The 26,267-nt window shown below is 34.5% G+C and overlaps 1 protein-coding gene across 3 annotated transcripts; it reads left to right on the top strand.

Annotated features, from left to right (window-relative positions):
* The first annotated feature begins 2,162 nt into the window (after positions 1-2,162).
* LOC128555592 (uncharacterized) lies at positions 2,163-17,755 on the top strand. Of its 3 annotated transcripts, none has more exons than XM_053538347.1 (2): positions 2,163-2,283; positions 17,100-17,755. In XM_053538347.1, the coding sequence occupies exon 2, from the start codon at positions 17,106-17,108 to the stop codon at positions 17,718-17,720; it is 615 nt and encodes a 204-aa protein (XP_053394322.1). In that variant the 5' UTR covers positions 2,163-2,283; positions 17,100-17,105; the 3' UTR covers positions 17,721-17,755. The 3 variants fall into 3 exon arrangements, with proteins under 3 accessions (XP_053394322.1, XP_053394320.1, XP_053394323.1); XM_053538345.1 differs by lacking the exon at positions 2,163-2,283 and adding an exon at positions 12,358-12,730; XM_053538348.1 differs by lacking the exon at positions 2,163-2,283 and adding an exon at positions 12,816-13,130.
* The last annotated feature ends 8,512 nt before the right edge of the window (positions 17,756-26,267 follow it).

Below are 26,267 nucleotides of genomic sequence, written 5' to 3'. Positions count from 1 at the left end.
TTAGAATAAACATATGGCACCAGTAATTCTAAAGGCATCAAAGGAATGTAATTAAATAACGTATTTCAAGGGAGATAATTTTTTCTTCTGGCACAGTGAGTGATACTGAGAAATATCTCACAGATATGTTTAAGTGTTTCACCAATTAGCTTAAGAGACAGTTGGCGAACTCGGAAAAAGCGCATTCTTAACATATCGATAGGCATTGGTTAGCACAATATGGTATCAACCTCACCTCTTCCAATTAACCAGGATGGAAACCAGGCTCCAAAATCATTATTAATTCATGAGTTCCAAATGGGGACAATTATTAAGAGTAGTTATGAATAATTTTCTTTCTTTTTTTATTACTTGATGAAATTGTGTCTTTGTATGATTAAATTTGTTGTAATAATCAATAATATTGTTCTTCACATTAACTTTTGCAAATATTGAGGCTAATGCAGGATTTGTTTTTAATATTTCGAAACTTCAGAGTAAAGATAGCTTGGTTTTACGCTGTTCGTAGAATTTCCACGACAGTAAGGTGATCAGATGAATGACATGCATTCTGGTATATATAGATATATATATATATATAAAAGAAGTATCAGTATGGGGATATTTACTGTATTATCAACAATTAGAAAATGTTTAAGTTCATTAAAGCTTTGTTGCCTTCTTTTGCTTTATGTAGTAACCATAAAATGTAGCAACCCTTTTATCACAGCAATTAAATATTTGTTTTTAGGTTTAGTTTCACCAATGAACACCTGTTTTGGAGCTCCAAAGGGGTTTATATTTCTCACTTTTCATAATCTTTTAACTTGACGAGTAGTAATTAATTGAAAAATGTACAAATATATTTAATATATAACAATTTATGATTTAACTTTTTATACGTATCACGGTATTTACACCTTTATAATGGGGAACCTCTAAAGTTCTGTGCGTTACGGAGTATAGCCGCAGAACATATGTCTTAACGTTGTGTAGCACAACTTTTTGAGCGAATCACTGATGTGTTGGTAAACGTGATCACTGACTGGCCAGATGGTACGTAGTGGGAATTTGTACGGGTAACCCGGTTGTTAGTCAATTCTACGATTGTTTCACATCGACAATATTCAAATTCGAAATTTTGTTAGGTTATAATAAATATTTTGGTTTTGTAAGCTCCATGTAGTTTGTAAACTGGTTAGGCAAAGTTGATATACTTGTGTTACAATGCACAGACACTTGGGGTAAGGACATCCCCAAGCCATCCCACTCTATTCCGTCCCTGCTTAAATTGAGCGAATATTCTTTAGCATTTTAACCTGGGCATAGATGACGATAATAAAACGCAATTTGCAACATTTCAGCGTGTTACGGTGTTATAAAAATACATTTTTACAATAACAAGATTTGAAACAGTGACACTGACAATGGGAACACTTGCTTGCCGCTTGAACCCTAGCTTGGTACTGTGCGTATCATAAACCGGGTACCAAAAGTAATACTCTTACGACTTTATCCGGATCATCACTTCCTATGATAAAAATCTGTTTGGTACCCGCGTACGCTATGCGCAGTGCAAAGCGGGGATCTATTCGCAGGGAAGTACGTAGTTGAAGTACGATTTAGGCATAGGAAATAGAGATCAATATAATTGCACCTTTACTAATCCTACCAGGTGTTCTGTATTACAAAAGTGGATCTATTGTGACATTTTGATACAAGCAAAACTGTATTATCTGCACTATTATTTACCTACTGGTACTATGTTTTATTATTGGCTTGTTAAAAGTTAATTTTTTACCATATGTAAGTTGACAGAATCATAGGAACCATGTCTTGAGGGGTAAATCAAACACAAATGAATAAATCCTTAATGATTTTGTTGTGCAAAAAAGTATGATATTGTGTCTTAAACAGTTTTCATTTTCCACTAAATTGTGTAATTGCAAGGGAAGTAAACTAATAGATCTCTACTTATAAGTACTAGCCCAAGGCAAGAGTTGTCATTCTTTGTGGATCACAACTTTAAATTAAAAATTAAAACTTCTGTTATTGATATTAACAAAGCTATCATAAACATCACATTTGTGAAATCATTTTTGGTTATTTCAAGGACTTGGAAATTAATTTCTAGACTTTATTTAATGTAATTCTATCATTGAAAATTTTAGGGCCTATCTCTATACGATTAATCGATTGTTGATAATTATTGATTTCTCGTCGGAACCCAAACGTCAGTTGTCAGGACTGGTGTCATTTGACAGAATAATTACAGAATCGTCGATTAATACCACAGATTCATAGGTAGGTGCTAATTTAAAAGCTAAATCGACTATTGTTTTCTACTTCCAGTTTCACTGTTTCAATTCTTCATATTTAAAGACAATTCATGGTAAAAATACATTTTTTTCAAATAAGCTGAAATGTTTAAAAATGTGTTTTGTGATCATCATCTATGCTCAATACATACAAAAATATGAAAACAAATTCGCTAAACTTAAGCAGGGTCGGAGGAGAGTGGGGAATTTGGCCCTGGAAATATGTAAGACTTTTTTCCCCCTGCACATTGAGCGTTGTGATGAAAAGGAAGGAACCAGTAAGCCCTGCCTCATAGCGAAGTTTGAGGAGTTCAGCTCTCCAATAGAGAAGGTACGATTGGTGTACTAACTTACACCGTTCAAGTGGGTTATCGATTATAGTGTCGGTCTCTACTCAACCCCAGTGTCCGCTGTGAACTAAGCTTGTTATTTTAATAATACCAAGATACAGTAGGTACAGTTTTCCAGAGTTTTTTACATTCCAAAGTCGGGAATGATTTTTTGATATCTGGTTTTTAATCTGGCCTATTGTATCTAGGTTGACGACTGTATAATACAGTCATTGTGTGTATGATGCGGTTATCGTAAAATATAATTATCTGATAATGTTATTTGTACGAAGTTGATATGCGTAGTGTATGCTAATTGGTATTTGTTTATAAAGAATATGATCATATATTCGTGTACTTGTACATAAAATGCTCAAAATAAAACAATTTTATTTTCAGCATATCATGTACAAATGCTGATTTTTACCAGAACACTACAGAGATTCCAGTAATTTATATAATTATAATATTGAATATTTCTATTCTGAGTTGACCTTGAAGGCTTGTTTGAATATTTAGAAATTAACAATATTGGATCTCCCTTGAAGCTGAATTTAATTAAGCACTTGATATTTTTTTTTGGATTAAATCGTTCGCTGAACTTAGCTGAATTAATTTTACAACTGAACTTTGCATTAAACCTATAGTTTATAAACTTTTAGCTCACCAGAGCACGAAGTGCTCAATGTGAGCTATTGTGACCGGTCATAGTCCGGCGTCCGTCGTCCGTCGTCCATCGTGCGTCAACATTTGCCCTGTGAACACTCTAGAGCCCACATTTATGACTCAATCTTTATGAAACTTGGTCAGAATGTTAGTCTTGATGATCTCTAGGTCAAGTTCGAAACTGGGTCATATGGGGTCAAAAACTAGGTCAGTAGGCCAGATCAAAGGAAAAGCTTGTGAACACTCTAGAGGCCACATTTGTGACCCAATCTTTATGAAATTTAGTCCGAATGTTTGTCTTAATGATTTCTAGGTCATGTTTGAAGTTGGATTATGTGAGATCAAAAACTAGGTCACTAGGCCAGATCAAATGAAAATCTTGTCAACACCCTAGAGACCACAATTTAAGTTTGAAACTCATTAGAATTAGTCAGAATGTTTGTCTTGATTATCTTTAGGTCAACTTTGAATCTTGGTTATGTGGAGTCAAAAACTAGGTCATCCTGTCAAATCAAAAGAAAAGATTGTGAACACGTTAGAGGCCACAGTTGTGACCCAATCTTTATGAAATTTGGTCAGAATATTTGTCTTGATGATCTCTAGGGCAAGTTCGAATCTGGGTTATGTGGGGTTAAAAACTAAGTCAGTAGGCCAGATCAAAGGAAAAGCTTGTGAACACTCTAGAGGCCAATGGTGTGACTCAATCTTTAAGAAATTTTATCAGAATATTTGTCTTGATAATCTTTAGGTTAAGTTCGAATCTGGGTCATGTGGGATTAAAAAACTAGGTCAGTAGGCCAAATCAAAGGCAAAGCTTGTAAACACTCTAGAGGTCACAGTTGTGACCTAGTATTTATGCAACTTTGTCAGAATGTTCGCCTTGATGATCTCTAGGTCAGTTTTGAAACTGGGTCATGCGGGGTCAAAAACTAGGTCAGTATGCTAGATAAAATAAAAGCTTGTGAATACTCTATAGGCCACAGTTGTGACCCAATCTTTATAAAACTTTGTCAAAATATTTGTCTTGATGATCTCTAGATCAAGTTTTAATATGGGTCATTTAGGGTCAAAAACTAGGTCACATTGTTAAATCAAAGGAAAAGTTTGTGAACACTCAAAAGGCAACAGTTGTGACTCAATCTTTACGAAACTTGGTCAGAATGTTTGTCTTGATTATCTTTAGGTTAAATTCGAAACTGGCTCATATGGGGTTAAAAACTAGGTCAGTAGGCCAGATCAACTCTGGTGAGCGATCTAGTGCCATCATGGCCCTATTGTTTTAATTAGTTCCTTTAATCAGGTGCAGTTCTTAATTGCATCGTTTGAAAATTAACTTTATTTGGAACTTAGAAATGTTTAGTTTTAAATAGATAAACTAATACTTCAAACTTGGAAGATTTGAATTTATTTGGGTTCCAGTATAAACTCAGTTGATCTACATGCAGGGGCATACTTGTTGAGAAATAGAATTCAAACCTGTGTGAATTCATAAAAATACTTTGTATATATTTACAGCAATTTGATATTTTTTACTTTTGATAATTTGAGGAGTACCAAGGTATACAGATAATTTTTATTTTTAATTTTTAGCTCGACTATACGAAGTATAAGGAGAGCTATCCTACTTACCCCGGCGTCGGCGTCGGCGTCGGCGTCTTTCCGCGTCCCCACCTTGGTTAAAGTTTTTTTTACACTTTCTCTTTTTTCAACTTATCTCTGTAATTACTTGATGGATTTGATTCAAACTTGAAATACTTATTCCTCATCATCATCCACATCATCTGACATAAAGGCCATAACTCTGACACCAATATTTCATGAATAATTCCCCTTTTTATCTAGAATTTCAGGTTAAAGTTTTGATGCACTTTCACTCTATCTCTCTTATTACTGAATGGATTTGATTCAAACTTAAAATAGTTGTTCAACATCATCACCCACATCATATGACACAAGGTGCATAACTTTGGCACCATTTTGTCATGAATTATTCCCCCTTTTTACTAAGAATTTCAGGTTAAAGTTTTGGTGCACTTTCACTCTACCTCTGTTATTACTGAATGGATTTGATTCAAACTTAAAATAGTTGTTCAGCATCATCACCCACACCATATGACACAAGATGCATAACTCTGGCACAATATTTTATGAATTATTCCCCTTTTTACTTAGAATTTCAGGTTAAAATTTTATGCATTTCACTCTATCTCTGTTATTACTAATGGATCTGATTCAGACTTAAATAATTGTTCAACATCATTACCCTTATCATATGACACAAGGTGCATAACTCAGTGACCAATTTTTAATGAATTATTCCCCCTTTTTACTTAGAATTTTAGGTTAAAGTTTTGATGCACTTTCACTCTGTCTCTGTTATTACTGAATGGATTTGATTCAAACTTAAAATAGTTGTTCAACATCATCACCCACACCTATGACACAAGGTGCATAACTCTGGCACCAATATTTAATGAATTATGCCCCTTTTTGCTTAGGATATACTTATATAGAGTTTTGATACATTTTATCTTTACTTCTCTTATTACTTTAAGTGATATTTTTGACATAGACTCAGGCTATTGTGCAATATCTTCATCAACAATTGGAGTCATGAAACACTCCAGTGACAGCTCTAGTTTCCTCAGATGTGCCCAGTTTCACTATCCAGCATCGAAATAGTCGAGCGCGCTGTCTCCTGTGACAGCTCTTGTTTATTGTGTGGTCTTCTCAGTTCTTACTGAAGCAGAACTTGAAAACACTTTGATACTTTATATCTTGGTACAAATATCATTCAAATATGTCTGATACTGACCCGGAATCTGAACTTCGTGCGTAGGTGGTAGTGACAAAGAAAAGAGAAGACAGCAAGGGTGAATAATCACATAAAGGATAGACTGACTCCCGTCCCTATGTTTGTTCTTATTTACATATATCAGTTTTCTTCATTAAGAGAGAAGTAACTCCAGAAGGTTGTTTCTACATTGAGATTTTTTATTGCCCCTGGCTCCGAGTCAGCCATCAGATAAAATTGTGCTATTTTAGAGGCGTAAAATTTTCTTATAAAATGTTTCCAGTGATTTATATAAAAAAATACCATGCAGCCAGGGAGCCAGACTAAGGAACATAGTGAGGCACCGCTTTGGAAAGGCTAGTGGCAAAACCTCTACTATGGAGTTTATCAGTTAATTGTGCGAATACCATCACTTTTTTATCTAATCTATCTATGTGATGATCAACTGGCTAAATACAGGTTTAGCACAGATGCAAAATCAAGGTGACATACAATACGTTCTCTTTGTGCAGAAAATTGATCACCTGCGCAACAGATGATGCAACTGAAACTTGTATTTAAAAATATTAAAACTAATGACAATTAAATACACAAACTGAAAATATTAACAATACTTCTTCACAATATGAACTTATGAACACAGACTTTATTTAGAAATTTAGAATACAGAAAACTGAGAAATGTACTTTTGCAAATTACAGTTTTTATTATGGTTTAAATGCTTTGCTCAAAGAAATTTCATAACCCGTATGACATTTGTAATTAATTCAATTTTACTCTCTTTCCGAGGTTGATAAATTGTTGTATGTTGTTTTTGACTTTAGCAATTAGGCTTTTTACAAAACATATGCTTTTTCAGACATCTTGCAAAATACTAGACAATTTCTTTCATTTTGTAAAATGAGTTAAATATATCATGCCTTTATTACCATTATTTTTTGTGTTGCATGTTACCATACATGTGTTATGAAACCATCTGGCTAGACGGAAGCTACTTTTTTTTACAAATTTAAACTGTCGTGTAACTTTAGGCTATAGACTATAGTCAGGATAAAGTTTTGTGGACAATAAACTTGTATATGCTCATTTTGTTTCAATTTTTGTTTCGTTTTGTTCTCGTTATCAGTATGCCTGACTTTGCCTATTTACTTTTGTGTATAATTTGTTTGATATCACCCATATACTGTTTAGGGTAACGATATGAACCTGAACTGACTTTTCAATTGGGTAGTGTAATAGTACGTAAAATGTAATACGTGTTTCTATTTTTAAAGTCTATTTTTGTTTCGTATTAGTATGAAGAGATTGATAAGACTTTGAATGACTGGGGGCATGCGCATGCAATTTTTATGCAAGTATTTCTTTTTGTTTTGTATTTTAGCACAAATAACATGTTGCTCAATGGTCTTGATCGCTTGCTCTTAGAATAATTTCAATGAATACAGTTTTGAATAGAAACATGCTGTAATTTAACGAGAAGAAAATTGCATAACAATGCTGGTAAAAAGAAAATACTTTCTGAAAATCGTACAACTCAATTAAATGGAACAATTTTAAGGCCTTGTTTAGATTTTTTCTCATTGGCCGTTTTTCTCTTCCTGTATCTTTATGAGAAATAGTATTTTTACGGGATTTTATTGCCTTTATTGGACATACTTATTGTATGTGTTTAGACGTATCAATATACTTGCTAAATATAATAACTGGAACATATACATTTAAAACAGTGAACAGTGACATTCAGGATGAACACTTTGTCATTTTACTCGAGTGAAAAAATGAACACTTTCATCTGACTGTTGCATAAATCTTTCATATATCTAAAATACCTATGATACGTGATCAAGTAATATGATTTGTCAACGTAGTCAAGTGGCAATACTTATGTTAGGTTATTACGGAAGCCTATTAGGGAAATTTTGTCTTAGTTTTTATGCATAACCTCTTATGTATGACATATTATGTGTTACGTATTATCAGTTACCTCTTACATGTTACGTATTTCCTCTTAGGTGTTATATCTTGTGTGTTACTTATCAAAAGTTAGATTTGTCTAGTTCTCAATAGAGAAACAAAATTTGCGGACGTTTACGATTACTGCTTGTGGCACTTTACCCCTTTTGGTGACCACTAGAGCTAAAGCTAGAAAAAAAAACATTAAACGACTTCTGCTATGAACAGCATGATGGATCTTGATCAAACCTGGTCTGTACCATCATTATAAGATCATTTCCAAATTTCTTTCAAAACGCGCAATGGTCCCATTGTATAGTCCTCTACAGCGAAACACAAAAAAAAACAAACTTTAAGCATTTTTTTCATGAAGTCTTTTGCTGAATTTTCATTAAACTTTGTACTTTAAACACGGGGCATTTGATTCCTTTCTGAAGCTATTAGAGATAGAAATAAAAGTACCTTTAAACAACTTTTTCTGATGACCACTTGTTTACCATCATAGTATACATATGTAGGCAAGACTACATAACTAGGACAAGGTCTTTAGCTCAGTTGTGGCGTTTTCTTTTGGCATAGAAATAAGTTACGTTTCGCATGCAACTCCATATTAGGTTGATATATAACTTAAAACTTTGAACACTTGCTTACCATCATGGCCACACATTGCCGTATAGTGCAAGATATATCCAGATTCACAAATACAAGTAGATTGTTTGTCTTATCTATTTTTTATCTTTTGTCAGATTTTCTCTGTTAATATTTTGAACCCATACTTCCATCAATTCTTCGAATAGTCGAGTGCGCTGTCAACCGAAAACTTTTGTTTCTCGTTGTTTTATGGGAGACCTAAAATTGTTCTTATCAGTACGTCTGTCCGAATATATGTCATGTATATCTCAAAAAGTATTTAACCTAGGGTCACCAGACCTAGGATTGTTATTAAACATGTTACGTTGTACTTCTTTTGTTGTGGTTTGAGTTTATAAAAGCCACACCATGGCCATGACTTAGTTAAAATATACTTATTGTAAAAGGAAGTCGGGGTTTGGCTGTTCCTAAAAAAAAAGAGAATGGCTTAAACTGGCGCAAATGGGCATATGCAGTATAATGTATTTCATTACTGCCCATAAACAGACCCGATAAAACCCGTTTCTTATTTCCTAATGATTCATTTTAGTTTTTTGTCTTTTTGTCTTGCAGGATTATATATTTCATTACTGCCCATAAGCAGACTAAATAAACCCATTTCTTATTTTCTTTTTCTTATTTTTTTTTTTTTTTTTTTGTTTTTTTTTTTTTTTGTCTTGCTGCATTATATATTTCATAACAGATCTTGTGCGTCGTCTTTTGTTGTTAACTGCGCAGTTAGTAATCTCTGAAGTAATTTATGTCTCTAACTGAACCCTATATTTATACAAACTATATACTTTATTTATTATAAAGTACGATAGCCACAATAGAGAGTATATAAGTCCTGAGACATAAGATGAAATACCTAATTCCTAATACCTTTGACATAAGATGAAATACCTAATACCTTAAACATAAGATGTAAGATGAAATACCTAATGTAAAATTATGTACATTTTATATATGCATGAGCTGATAAATAAGACTTCAGTAGGAATTCGCAGTTCGCGCAGCACTAAGGACTGAAGTTTTCTTCCAGCGTATACTATTTATAACTTCACCAGTATTAAAAGCTATTTAACACCTTTAACACCTTACACCAACGTTTAAAAACAAAACATATATCACTTCGGCAGTTTTTGTCCCTTTTTCAGCTAAGAATTTCGATGAAAATATTCTTAAAACGTACATGCGATTTTTGCTACAAATCAATGTTCTGCGTAAACCAAAGTTAAATTTACATAAAACTCCCTGATGCAAAGGAATTGGTTCAAACGACTTAGAAGTGTCCCCTTACCAAATATGTATCATTTCCAATAGTATCTTTATTTTCACAGATGCAATGAAAACTGATATGATGAAATGAAAGATATTATCATTATGATAATAAGTGATTAAATCAAACTTTTCTTCAACAAGTGTTAATAGCTCTCTTTATAGCATCTTGTACATGTATGGAAATTTGAACACTATAGGTTTGAGAAGTCTTACTAGACATTGTGGGTCTTGGCTATATATCTTCCTATGGGAACCACACATTTCACAGCATATATTGACATCTTCTTAGCGTACTTTCTTGCCAAAATCATACCGATCAAATACTTTGGTAAATGTAGATTCCAGTTAACAGAGCTATTCGGTCGAGCTTTGTGAAAGAAAGCGTTATACATTCTACATATCAGTAAAGGATTCAGTTCATGTTTCCCGCTTCACCTCTACCTTACGTGTATGATCTAAGAGGTAATAAATAATACGTAAGGCATAATGAATCACACATAAGAAGTAATGCATAACAAGAAATATCTTTAAAAATGATGGTCGGCGAATTGTAATAAGGAAAGAAGTTTATGAATTTTCATCTAACATTCATCTTTCATCTAACATTTTTCAAATTGCAAAACTAAACACCGCACTTTAACAATTTAAATGGTTCTCTTTTAATTTTTCGCAAATGTTTCATAGGGTTGCAATTTTGTTTTGTTTATCCTTAGACGAATAATTACAGCAGTAGTTTGATGAAGATTCATGAAGCGGTTCATGAGAAGAGGTCATTAAACGTGTTTATATTTTAGCTAAATTTGTCCCTATCCCCATTTGTAACAAAATAGCAGGAAACCTTACGATATTGTTACACATCGAATTTGATAAAAATCCATTACATTTTAGCGGTTAATGTGAAGAAATGCATATCTACTTTTAGCTATAGTGGTCCCTAATAGGGCCCAAGTTCCTATTTAAATAAATTTGGAAGAGGACCTTATAATGATGCTCCAGACCAAGTATGACAAAGATCCACCAAGCTGTTCATGAGACGCTGTATAAAGGCATTTCTAGTTTTACCTCTAGCAGCCCCTAAAAGGGGTCAAATGTCCCAGCTGAACAAAGTTGGCTGCAGGCCTAATAAAGATGCTACAAATCAAGTTTGATTAGAATACATGAGAAAAAATCAATTAAAGGAATTTTTATTTATTATTTTTATTTATTTCTAAAATAGGCCAACAGATCCCGCTTTAACAAACAGCATATTCACTATTCATGAATCTTTGGACAATCACGTCACACCTATAAAAAAAAGTGAAGGTCAAGCAAAACATACAATTGTAATTATTTCAATATTTCTGTTTCATAAGCAAAGTTTGACCGTCATATCACATAGATAAACTGTATGCAGCGTACCTTCGTTTCAGTGTAATGAGATTCAGTCATTATATAGCATATATACAATAAAACAGATTTCAACTGAGTTCAATATTTGCATACCATACTAAAGAAAAATATTCATTGTAATAAATCAGTTAAATAATTTATAACAAATATATCAAAGCAAACAAGTACTCATTTTAATATGCAATCTGAATAAGTCACAAAAGCAAGAAACCTTTTCATATACAGACGACAATTGTAACAAGGAAAATCTTTTAAAAAGCACTTCTCTACATAAAAGACTCTTATCACACCCTTATTCATGTGATACGCAGACCGTATTCAGCTCTTTCTTTAATTTGATATATGTTGGTATTTGAACAGGTTTTTATAATATTTATTAAACTTACTTATCATTTTGAGATATATCAATATTCTTGCTAAATATACTGAGCCAACTGTGAACAGCGTCGTTTAGGAAAAACGCTTTGTCTACATTTCACTCAGCGTAGCACAATCAACAGAGTGAAAGAAATTGACACTCTCGTCCAATCAGGCAGAGTGTTGCATAAATCTTCCATTTTGATAAATTATCTATAATGCGTTATCAAGTAGTTTGATTTGCAAACTGAAGTCACGTGGCATAGGTAACGAAAACGAATTTAGACGGCGTCGCCGAAAAACTAAGACAAAATGTCCCTAATAGGCTTCCGTAGGTTATGAATATTCCCTCTTTAATAAGACCGAAATGTGCATGAACATTGTAAACAAACTTATATATTGGGTTATATTTTGTGTGCATTGTGTTATCAGATTTCATCAAAGTAAACAATAGTGCAGCTCAAGTTATTTGAATAGCCACGTGTTTTACCAATGATATAATCCTATCATGAAAACGGAAGTCAAAATATTGAAACATCGAAATTTTTGTATGATCGTTCAAAACCAGAAGTCAGGTTCATACATGAGGGAGTGTTGTCATCTTGTTATGTGAATGTCTTATCAAGTTATTTCTAAGTTAAAAACAGCATAATTCTGAAAATACTGAACTTACATAGTAAATCATAAACTGAGCTTTTTTGGCTTCTTTGAATATGTAAGCTTGTCTTACATCATTTCTTTTTTTGTCGAAGTGTCACTGTGTAATTATATTACTGTAATCTAAATGAATTATTAAAGCATAAACCGGTCGAAGTCATTCAGATAAAGCCGTACCTTGGAGAAAATTCACTACATGAACATTTTATTTTGAACAATTTCGGATATCAGTTTTAATTGGTCTCGGAATTTCCCATAATAGATATAACGTGTTTCTAATTTTAAACTTCTACTTATTCTTTAATTTATTTCGCAATTTGTCGGTAAAACAGTTTGACTTCAAGAGACGACTGGATACACACAAAAGCGAATTGATTGTAAGTACTTATTGACATAAGCGATACATTGTCCATTACTATTCATTTTTTGCTTTCTTTTGATATATTTCACTAAACTGAATAATTCTTATATATCTTTCGAGGTTTCAATATCTTAATAAATCATGGAAAAGTTTAACGAGAAAAATAAGTTTTTAGATTGATTTATTTGTTGTCTTTTATTTCGTTGGTGTTTACTTTTAATTCATACGGAGACATTGTAGCTTAAATCGGACGGCGGGGTGGGTGGAGTTTGAGGAAGACCCAAAGAACCCCTCCAGGCATTCTTGAAGGCAAGGGCATATACATGTATTGAACAATGAACCTTACGTAAGCCAACCGGATAATTTCCTCAAATGACAGAATATTACAATCCAAGCTTTGTTTGGAACCAGTAGTGGTGAGAGACATAACGATGTATTTTATGTTGCTATGGAATATGAAATGTAGCTTAAATATTAATGAAGGCAGCGGTGATCAGAAGAAAATGGTTCACTATACAAATGTCGATACAACGAATGCGACAATTGCTTTAACGAGGAAGTGTATATAGCGTTAATGGCTAACAATACATATTTTAAAATGAACGTAAAAAAGGCAGGCTCACGTTAAATCTGTAGTATTCGGTTTTCCTTACAATCGCCATGTAATATTAGATTAAATTCTACCATTTTTCGGACTAGAGACATACTGGACGTCGGATACGCATAGAAAAACTTTACTATCGACCTATAGCATACATTCTCGGTACATACCAGACAAATTCGTGGAGAGATTTGTGTTTTAAGCGAACATTTTGCTGCATTTTCAGGCTCCAAACGCTTTGAAAGAACACTATATATATTGCGGTATGACAATATGACACTGGAGTTCGACAAACAGACCAAATGTCCCGGCGCTGCTACATCAGTACAAAAATTTAGTGTTTGAAATTATTTTTTGTCCAATGGCATGGCAGTATTGCAGTATTTTTCAAATTATCGGGAAATTTAGTATAGGATAGTGTTTATTAGTAAGCATTTATCAAATTTATTTGGTCTGGCGCGGCGAAGATAAATACTCGTTTGATATTTCTGGCTACCAGTATACTTTGTAGACTATAATTTTTTAGAGACATACTAGTCAATCTAATTTCCGCTCACTTTGGATATAACTATACTTTTTATACTTTAATATCTTTATACTGTAATTGGGATTGGGTATCTATACCTTCATACAGTATGTTAGAATATTTGAGTTGAAATTAGAAGTGAACCATTTTATGTACTATCTATTTGTATTGTGTTGATGAGATGTAAATAAAATAAATAAAACATAAATAAATATTCTAACATGGCTCGATTTGATTTCCAGTTAAACAAAGAAGGAAATAAAGCTCTGTATATTTAAGAAATATTAAGTTCGCAAGTGTGGTTTATCATAGAATAACCCGTGTTTTGAGTTCTTATGCGTAAGAATATATCACGAAGGCCGTAAGCCTGAGCGATATATTGTTCCGCATAAGAACGAAAAACTCGGGTTATTCTACTATATAAATCACACTTGCGAACTTGTTATTTCGATTCTAACACGACATACTAGTATCAACAGTGTTAGAAAAAATGTAGACTGGCTCCCGTCCCTATGTTTGTTCTTATTTACATATATCAGTTTTCTTCATTAAGAGGGAAGTAACTTCAGAATGGTGTTTCTTACATTGAGATTTTTTATTGCCCCTGGCTCCGAACATAGTATGGTTCAGCCATCAGATAAAATTGTGCTATTTTAGAGGCCTAAAATTTTCTTATAAAATGTTTCCAGTATTTATATAAAAATAACCATGCAGCCAGGGAGCCAGGCTAGAAAAAATGGTAACAACTTTTTACGACCGTCCTACGCACCTGGATCGGATGACGTCATTGCACGCGAGTGGTTTATTGCAGAATAACCCGAGATAGATTTTGCTCTACATGTATGTAGATTATTCGCTGGTCGTGTCAGAATCTGCGATAAATAACGATCGACGCGCGGACCGTTAAGTGAGCATTATGACGTCAATTATGACGACAAATTGCCACATGACGTCCGATACATTATTCCACGGGTAAATGAAGTCAATCCCTACGCATCTGAACTCTGAACCGTGGTAAACTAAACGATAAACCACTCGAAGGCCTTGATTATTTGTTAAATAAACACTAATCTGTCTAGTGTTTGGAATTATTTTTTGTTTACAAATTTAAGCTCCGCCTACATTATGTGACTTACCGGGTTAATAAACGACTGGAAGTAATTGTTGATTTACCAAAATAAATTTCCCGATAATTTGAAAAAAAACTAGGTGAAGCTTAAATTTGTAAACAAAAAATAATTTCAAACACTAAACGGTGTTTGCGCCGCGCCAGACCAATTTAATTTCATAAATGTTTGCTAATAAGCACTCACCTATACTTAAGTAATGTTCGACAGATTTGCCAGATATACTGAATCAAGTTTTGCGGTTGTATCAATCTGATGATTCATGTTATCACTTACCCTACAATACTTTGGAAAAATAAGCAGATGTAACGTAATGAACGCCGCAATGTATTATTCAGAGGTTATTATATCGGGCTGGTGTGCCTTAATTAAAGCGGTATTGGCATACTAGTTGAGGTACTGGCCCGAGGGCTTTAGCCCGCGGGCAAATACCGGTCTAGTATGCCAATATTGCCTTAAGGCACACCAGCACTGTTTTATAATCTTTTTATTGCATATGTTCCAATAATCTGTTAAAGTGAAAACGACATTAAAATGATTTCATGTTTCACAGCGGCTTTGAATGTTTATGTAATGCGCGGGAACGTCAACGTTTTCTGATTATGCTGACGTCATTTTCTTTCAAACATTAGTTTTAATTGAATTCATGCATTTTAGTGCCGCAGTTTCTTGTGTCAGACTTATTAAACCACCATAGAAGAAGAAGCTAGCGAAATTATGTATTCATACCATGTATTATTTTGTAAAATAAATGCTAGTTTGTGTATACTTGACATTCTGCCAGTGGAAGTATTAAATCTTTATGTTTTGAACAGCCGGAAGTGTGCCTAACATGGATTTTTGGCACACCCGGAAGTGTGCCTAATATCGATATCAGGCACACAAACGTATGCGAATATCGGCCTCACGCTGCTCATATACGTTTAAATTCAATGCAAATGTGTTACTATATTTAGTAAAATATGCAATATTATTACATACTCATTTAAAAACTCCAATATGTTTCAATGGAACCTTAGGCGTCAATATTTTTCCATATTGGCGTTCAAATTTCATGTCGGGTGTGTGACGTCATTTTCATGTATGCCGTCGCGTTTAAAAGTTCTTTAACGACGATATTTTCAATTTCGCTCAGACGTTATAACACAAATTTTATCATTTATACAATAATTTTAAGTGTAGATGCGCATGTAATAAAAAGATTATTAGATTTGCATCAAGAAATATGCTCTCGTTCTTTCGCGGAATTATATTGCGCTCCTGATGTCGCGCAATATTTCCGCTGCAGAACTCATGCGTATTTATCGATACAAATCTAATAACCTATAAATATCCCTAAACTGCCGTATGCTCGTTGGATTTTCTTTCAATTCTATGAAGAAGCTCGGATATTGCAAAGATTTCTTACCTCCCACTCGTTCAGTCCTGAACCCGCCATTAAATATACTGCTGTTTTAGCGTGACTTCTACGTCTCCCCTCAATCGGCGTTACCGGTTGAACACGAGTTATAATCAATAAAAGGAATTTCCTAAAACTATTACATATATAAACTGGAACAGAAGTTACATATGTTAACAATTCCTTAAGTTAGCAGTTCAGTTAGTTCTTACTTTTATTTCTGTAAAATAAATAATGCCGCTGTTATTTCATGAAATTCTTTTCTTCATTTACAATTATTTAGTGAAATGGACCATACTGACACGAAAACAATAATTATAACACAATCCGATTCGATTTTCTATTAAACAAAGAAGGCTAAAAACAGTGAATTATTAAACAACAATTCACTGTTCTGACGTCACAATTATTACGTCATAGCGTCAAACGGCATAGCGGCGCGCTGGAAAAGAAACCGATTGAAAACGGGCAAATATTAGCCTAAATGAATGCCGTCCATGATGAACTTTAAAGACCTTGGTAACGTGTTAGAATCGAAATAATATATCTCATTTAATGATTAGTTCTTGAACAAAATCACTGTTTGTCGTTCAGATGCGTATTATTAATCACTCGGGCTGCGCCCTCGTGATATAATTCCTTCGCATCTAACTCCAAACAATGATTTATTCAGCGACAAATCACTAAATGAGATATATTATTTCTTAAATAAATGCAGACTTTTTACTTCAGGCAATTATGGCTAGCAGATATGACTACAGATTTTACTGCAGATACCACCAAACATACTGTGGACACTTCGACGGCTGTGGCGGACTGCCTGGGGATACACCGGAAGCTTTTGAGGCAGCTATACGCCATTCTGATAATAGGACCGTTGATGAAAACATGAGGTGTATTGGTTGCTCGACAGAAATAAGGGTTAAAAGCGTATCTATAATTGTACCAGGAGAACAAATCTCCTGGTATGGAGGGTGTAGCGCAGATGCCTCTTATAAACATCATGCGATAGTGAAGAAAGTAAAGAACACGTCTGGAACGTGTATTACAATGGAGCTGGTAGAATTTGATAGAAAGGGATTTATTGAAAATATTTATAAAACAGAAAAGACTTTCAATCTCAGAAACGATACGATATTTCTTGTCCAGTACCAGCATTCAAAGTATACAGCAGGCGACATAGTGTCACGGGCAGAGTCTATGTTACCAGAAAACAGCACAGACCCATGCAAATTTGGCATTTATAACCCAGAAACAAATAATTGTGAACATTTCGCTACCTGGTGTGTTGTTGGGAAAAGACAAAGTTTCCAGACATTACAAGCGAATTGGTTTACATGCAATATAGGGTAAAATGGGGTAACTGGGACACTTAAAGAAACACTGTTGAGTAAATATATACTTGATTTATTGATATTTCAGTATGCGCAACCTATATAATATATTTGTTTGTTTGTTTGTTTTGGGTTTAACGCCGTTTTTCAACAGTATTTCAGTCATGTAACGGCGGGCAGTTAACCTAACCAGTGTTCCTGGATTCTGTACCAGTACAAACCTGTTCTCCGCAAGTAACTGCCAACTTCCCCACATGAACCAGAGGTGGAGGACTAATGATTTCAGACACAATGTCGTTTATCAAATAGTCATGGAGAACATACGCCCCGCCCGAGGATCGAACTCACGACCCCGCGATCCGTAGACCAACGCTCTTACCTACTGAGCTAAGCGGGCGGGCTCTATATAATATATGACGAATATAAACTTTTACAAATACCTGATAACCTGTGATTAACTATAAATTAATTAAACATTGGTCAAGTGTCCCAAGTTACCCCACCCAGTTGGGGTAACTTGGGACATTTTAGTTTTATTAGAATTTATGTATATTACAGTCGCATTTATGACAAATGAAACCATTCATGTCCACAGATCAAAAACGAATTCTAAACTGAAAATATAGCTCCGTATTAATTACAATTTATGACTGTTTTGTAAAACAAGGATGCATAAAGAAATCAATATGTCCAAGTTTTGCCTAAATTATGTCATTATTTGTTTCAATATATGCTTATTATATAAATCGTTTAAAATAGAAAAATGTTATAAGTGTAAATAACTATGTATGAATTAAACATAAACTTGACATAATCCATTATGTACTTATATATGTGATTTTTACACTTGAAACTGATCAAAATTTTAAACAGTCTTAAAACATAGATTTTATCAAATATTAACGGGACAATTAAAATGTGTGTCTTTTTTCACAAAGAAATAAGGACATTAACTAGCTTTTTGCATACAGGAAGATTCGGGGAGGAGGGGATGAAATGTGAGGGGAATGAAGGCAGGGTTAAGGAGATCTAGACGGACACATGGGCATACGCTCTCGGAAACTATTGGCAACTGTACCTAAAATGTGTTGTCTGGCCAATATTTGGTGTTTGCTTTAGCCTGAATATTTGACACAACGTCATCTTTTAAAGGAGTAATTAACTTAAAGAACTACTATGTTGGCTTGACTGTCAGTTGGTTCTACGCTTCACCTAGTATAAATACTACTTATTAATATAAGGTTTGCCGACAGTTTCTTTAAACATGAAAGAAATATCAGTATTAGCCTATTAGACTATCAAAAATTCTAAACTCACCAGATTTTACTCGGAATGAGTGGGAGGGGTTCACAGAACGATCTCCCTTTAAATAAACGTATGTGACTAAACAGTGACTTAGATCATGTAAACTTGGTATCGGGTAGAAAATTCAGTAGTTGCGCCAGAGTTAAGCTAATATATATTATGACCACTCCTGTGAACTAGTGGTATACTTACAAAATATCAGAGTTTCGTCATTACTAGACTTTCTTTCCTATTTTCATTTAATTTGTGGAAAAAGATTAAAAGTTGACAATTTATAGTGGTTATGTCCAGTTATGTACAACATTTTATGTACTGTCCATTGGAGCATATCCCCATTTTCTTCCAGCATCCAGTTCGTTCAAAAATAAAATCATGGAGAACTTTGTTCTTAACGACAGTGTCCAACTTGCCCCAATACATTAGGGTAAGTGGGACACTTTTGAAAAGGAACGTTCAAAAATAAAGTATGTTGTAATTTCTCAAAAACAAATCCCATTGTATGAAATAGTAATGTGATACCTACAGTTTTGCAACTCTTCCCATAACCGAAGGTATCAACACATACTAATATAAATATTTTGGACATGCCATATTTCACAAACAAGCACCTGTTTTATAACGTCGTTGTCTGACGTCAATGCAACGGTTCATGACAGGCCACTTTATTATTCAAAATGAAAGTCAATAAAACAAAATCATTATACTTTTTTATAGAATTTAAAAAAAAAATAATGCCATGTCCTTGATTTGCAATGATACATAATACGCTTCAATATTTCAAACAAGTAAAATGCAATATTTTGTGTATACAAGAACCAGCTTCTTGCGTCAAAATTGACGTCACATTTATGATCAAGCCGTTACGGTACCGAAATTAAATATCTTTAAGATCTTATTGATATACCGACCACATATAAGCAAATACATCTATAAAGTCAGACGACTATTTCTACTGTGCGTTTCACTAGACAGGAACATAACGAGAATATTTTAATGCACCATCTCAAAAAATAGGCATAATTATTTACAGCGTGTAATTTTATGTTTTCTTATTTTTATTTAATTAGTAATACTCTCAACATATGTCTAAGAAAATCGATTCTTAAAATATTTTCCAATCCATCGGCAGAAAAGTTTTGTCATATTAGGCTTTAACACTGAATGTCCTTTTTCAACATATGATCTTATTTAGGGAACGTAACCAATATTTACCCCAATTTACTGAAAAGTGTAAAGTGTCCCAGTTTCCCCATTGTCCCAGTTACCCCATTTTACCCTACTGTAAAATCATTAATACCCGCGTTGTATATTTTTCGTGGATTTTGTATAACCGTTTTAAAGTGGCACATTAGTGCACTTTTTACCTGTCTAAGTTTAAGTACTCTTTTATTTTGTGGTTTAAAAGTGTTTTCTTGATTTATGTTGTGAAGTATAATTTTATGATTATATCTATAACTTTGGTTGCATATAATTATGTAACGTACAGGTTTGTCTTAAAACTGATGTGACAAACTTACTCAATCTTAGATCTTGTTCATAATCACCTTCAAGCACGCATACCTATACTCATTAGGCTACAAACGTACATACACAGATACTCGTACATATATAACTCACTCCCACTTAGACTTCACATGTCCATGCTGCTACCTTGTAATTAAATCATTCCGACACAAAACAATATGTCATCAACAAACATAACAAGTTTCAATGACAAAGATATTAAAATACTTTGAAACCGGTCACCGTGACCCGGTGGTTAAGGCGTCCGCCTCGGGATCGGGAGGTAGAAGTCTCGAGCCTCATGGGGGGCGTTCGCCCGGGGCATGTTTATCATGGGACTCGTTCCGAAAAGGCCGGTTCGTGAGCAGCGAGTTAGTTAAATTAATATTTACCGACTTCTATCCGCCTGGCGCCTGGCATAGTGGTAGTTGTTGCGAGGTAATTGGTACGCACAATTAAGGTGTCTCATAAGCCAAATTGGCTGGCCCTTTCAATAAGGTGACACTATAATAAACAAGACCTTTACCTTTTGTTTTGCTAAATTATTCTTAGAGAACATTGACTGCAGATGCCTCTCTGGTCGTTAGGCGGGTGGGCATCCCAGCGGAGCTATCGAACTGTATGGCTTCCTCGTATGAAAAAATGCTGCATCTAATCTACAGTGGTAAGAAGCAAGCGATTCGAAGTAAGCAGCCTTCATCTCTTGTCTACGGATGCCCCTCTTGTTTATCGAGCTCGCTTCTGCCATGTTAAAGGCTGTGATATACGGTATGTATGCGTTTTTTTGCTTTTGTTGGAACACGGTAACTTGTTTTTGAATACAATGAACGTAAAGATGCCAAACATAAACAGTGCCAGTCATTTCATTTCCTATCAGAAATTTCCATGTGTATGTTAAATTATTTTCACATATTGTTTGTTTTTGTTTAAATCTAATAAAATAACAGGGCAATATTTGCCTAAATTTTAATTGGCAGTAATCAGATTGGTATAATGTATCTTTGAATATTTATTTTGTCTATAAATCATTAATATTAACAAGAGGGCCATAAAGGCCCTGTATCGCTCACCTGACGTATTGACCCAAATATCAACAAGATTAACATTCTGACCAAGTTTCATTAAGATGAACATAAATGTGGCCTCCAGTGTTAACTAGCTTTTCCTTTGATTTGACCCGGTGACCTAGTTTTTGACCCCACATGACCCAGATTTGAACTTGACCTAAAGATCAACAAGATTAACATTCTGACTAAGATTCATGAAGATACAGTCATAAATGTGGCCTCTAGTGTTAACAAGCTTTTCCTTTGATTTGACCTATTGACCTAGTTTTTGACCCCACCTGACCCAGATTTTATTGTGACCTATTGATCATCAAGATTAACATTCTGACAAGTTTCATTAAGACAAGGTCATAAATGTGGCCTCTACAGTGTTAACTAGCTTTTCCTTTGATTTGACCTGGTGACCTAGTTTTTGATCCTACATAAACCAGATTCAACCTGCACCTTGAGATCATCAAGATTAACATTCTGACCGAATTCCATGAAGATACAGTCATAAATGTGGCCTCTACAGTGTTAAGAAGCTTTTCCTTTGATTTGAACTGGTGACCTAGTTTTTGACCCCAGATGACCTAATATCAAACTTGTCCAAGATTTTATTGAGGATAACATTCTAAGATTCATTAAGATTGGGCCAAAATTGTGACCTCTAGTGTTAACAAACTTTTCCTTTGATTTGACCTGGTGACCTAGTTTTTGACCCCAGATGACCCAATATATAACTTGTCCAAGATTTTATTGAGGGTAACATTCTGACCAAATTTCATAAAGATTGGGCCAAAATTGTGACCTCTAGAGTGTTAACAAGCTTTTCCTTTGATTTGACCTGCTGACCTAGTTTTTGACCCCAGATGACCCAATATCGAACTCGTCTAAGATTTTATTGAGAGTAACATTCTGACCAGTTTCATTAAGATTGGGCCAAAATTTTGACCTCTAGAGTGTTAACAGTCAAATTGTTGATGACGCCGACGCCGAACGGAGAGCTAAAAAGACAATAGTCATTATACTGCATTGTATTGCTTGGCTAATGTTTTAAACTAGAGGTGTACATAACTGGAATTTGACTAGGTGAGTATGTCTATCTGTATCATTTCTATTAAAGGAAGTGTTTAAGTACATATATTCTAAATATTGTCAATTATGAGTAACTTAATATGAAAATTTTGCGATAGGGTCCTTTTCAATAGCAGTTCATAAACTTTTTAGAGCGTTGCGCACGATATGATGTAACTCCAAAATGTGTCCTGTAATAGAATGAGTGAAAAGCCGCAGGTCTCCCAACACGACATAAACGAAAAAGATGCATGCTTGGTTTGATTGAGCCTGTTCATGGACAGTAGTGGAAATGCAAGCTACCTCTAGCCCCGGGTTGAGCAGAACTCGACATTGTAACAGAATATAATTTAGAGACATCCGCAGAAGTATTCATAAGGCGAACCTTCAATAATATACAGAGTGCAATTCCATCAAATGCGGCGTGTGGTCCTTCAACTTTTTGATAAAACTATTATTCTGTTTGACTTTAATCTTTGCGAATAATTTAAAACATTATATACTTTAAAATTTCTAACTTTGTCTTAAGCAGACTCTAATTACTGTTGAGAATTCATGTATTACTAGAACTTTAAAGGCAGATATACATTTAACATTATATGAGAACATTTGAATTCTTCATGCCAGACTCGGTATCTACATTTAGAAAAGTGACATTCACTAGTACGCATTTAGTTCTGTATCAATATATTTTATGCTGTTTTTCCCCATGCAATGTTATTCTTTCGTTATCAAATGTAAATTGCCGTTATCCTCTTTTGAGCTAGTTTTCATTTTATTTTGATTTTACCTTGAAAGAATGTTATGTTTTACACACTGCACATTTTTTTTTCTTATTTTGTGGTTGTTCAACGAAGCTGAGAGAGACCAGAATGGCCATCTTATATGCTGTTTAACTATTCCAGATTAGATGAGTTCAAGTTATTACATTTGGTTCATACGGCACCTAATAGAAAACACATTTTTACAGTTTAGATTTTCATGATCATCTGATTTTATTTTTGCCTTAAATGTTGATAGTATGTTTTCAGGCCGAGTGGTGTACAAAGATAAAGATAATCACATTTACCCCACTTTTACTGGTCGATCATCACCACATCGCACAACATCGTACCATCTGACATTTGCAAGACAGATATATTCGTATTTTTTGTACATTGGAATACTGTCAAATACTAAGACCTTTATACTATATTTTGTTTGTTGTTTTTGTAGTTAGGAACATGAAATTAGTGAATAATTGATTTACTCACGACAAAGAGTGAGTAAACTGTTTTTCAAATCATATTAATAGAAGGGCGTATCTGCACTTAAATGTTGTACCAGAACGGCCCACTTACGCCCTTCTATTATTTCTATAGAACTAGAAGGGCGTATTTGTCAGAGACAGTGTTTTTCGTTTTGCTGAAAAACTATGATTTTCCACTTACGCCCTTCTAATTCTGAGGCGTCTTGCAAATGACGAATATGACGACTATTCATTTCCTCGGGCAATGTTTAAAAAGTATGAAAAAATGCGTTTTCATAGTTCCTAAGTAGCATGTACCTTACTTTCTTAGTTTTGCAAAAGGGAAGATTGTTCCAACTTTTTCGTTGCGCTAATGCCAGCCGACACAATTGTAGGACAGCCACCATATCATATGCGCCAGAGGTGAAATGAAAGCCAGTTAGACCTGACACCCACCACACAATGTTAAAACCATTAACTTAACAAAACAGTAATTTTAAACTTGAGTAATTAGTAGTTTCCAATGTCAGAGTGTATAAATAATTTTAATGGAGGAAGGCGGGTTGCAACTGAACATATTAGAAAAACAAATGATCAACTAACTACATAAGTGTGTCATATGAAAGGTATAACTTTACTTGATTCCAGAAAGCATTTATGCGTTTAATAAACGATCAATTATTGAGAATAATATAAAATATAATAAAAATCCAGTACTGGTGTCATGCGAGACATCATGGTCGTGACCCCAATGAGGCTCGAACCCACGACCCCTTGATTGAGAGGCCGACACCTTATCCACTAGACCACCGCTCATCTTTTTTTTGTCGGGTTATGTCACACCGACACAATTAAGGACATTTGATATAGTGACTTTGATGCCAAATGTTGACGCCAACGGAAGGACGGGATTGTATCACAAAAACTTACCCAAGCAAAATGCCAAGGTCAGCTAACAAGAGCTGTCGGAGGACAGCAACGCTCGACTATTTAACAGTCTTGTCGCTTGAATGAATAAGAAAGTCGAAAAAGGGGCATAATTTAGTAAAAAAGTAAACTAGGTTTATGGAACCTGCATAATGCTTATCAGCTCATGACAGTGGACAAGTGTATGAAGTTTCAATCCATTCCCATTAGTGGGTACTGAGATACCAGCTTACATATAAGAATTTAACCCAAAAACTCCTAAGTTGAAAAAGGGGCATAATTTTGTAAAATGCAAAGTTGAGTTATTGACCCTTTGCACTGCATGTCATATCATGACAGTGAACAAGTGTGTGAAGTTTCAATCCTTTCCCATTAGTGGATACTGAGATACCAGCTTACATACAAAAACTTAACCAAAAATTTCTATGTTGAAAAAGGGGCATAATTTTGTAAAAAAGCAAAATAAAGTTATGGGACCTGCTTTGTGCATGTCAGATCATGACAGTGAACAAGTGTGTGAAGTTTCAATCCATTCCCATTAGTGAGTACTGAGATACCAGCTTACATACAAAACCTTAACCAAAAATTTCTAAGTCAAAAAAAGGGGCATAATTTTGTAAAAAAGCAAAACAGAGTTATGGAACCTGTGCAATGTAAGTCAGTTTATCACAGTGAATAAGTGTGTGAAGTTTCAATCCATTCCCACAAGTGGTTGCTGAGATACCAGCTTACATACAAAAACTTAACCAAATCGGGACGCGGACGCCGACGCATGGGCGAGTCCAATAGCTCTACTATTCTATGAATAGTCGAGCTAAAAATGAAGTAGAGACAGCAAGAACATTTTTCCTTACATGTGTCATTAAAACAAGAGGGCCATGATGGCCCTATATCGCTCACCAGAGTTGATCTGGCCTACTGACCTAGTTTTTGATCCCACATGACCCACTTTCAAACCTGACCTAGAGATCCTCAAGACATTCTGACCAAGAACTAATAAAGATTGGGTCTCAACTGTGGCCTCTACATTGTTAACAAGTTTTTCCTTTGATATGACCGGTTGACCTAGTATTTGACCCCAAATGACCCAGATTCGAGCTTGACCTAGAGGTCATCAAGACAAACACGCTGACCAATTCACATGAGTTTCAAACTTAAACTGTGGACTCTTTAAGTGTTAACAAGATGTTCATTTGATCTGGCCTACTGACCTAATTTTTGACCCCACATGACCTAGTTTCAAACTTGACAGAGATTATCTATACAAACATTCCAACCAAGTTTAATAAAGATTGGGTTACAACTGTGGCCTCTATAGTGTTAAAAAGTTTTCCTTTGATTTGACCGGGTGGCCTAGTTTTTGACCCCATATGACCTAGATTCAAACTTGACCTAGAGGTCATCAAGAAAACATTCCGACCAATTCACATGTGTTTCAAACTTAAACTGTGGACTCTACCAGTGTTAACAAGATATTCGT

Source organism: Mercenaria mercenaria, chromosome 3 (genome assembly GCF_021730395.1).
Source record: "Mercenaria mercenaria strain notata chromosome 3, MADL_Memer_1, whole genome shotgun sequence".
Classification (NCBI taxonomy): domain Eukaryota; kingdom Metazoa; phylum Mollusca; class Bivalvia; order Venerida; family Veneridae; genus Mercenaria; species Mercenaria mercenaria.
The sequence above is the reverse complement of the archived record's forward strand: the minus strand, read 5'-3'. Positions and strand labels throughout refer to the sequence as shown.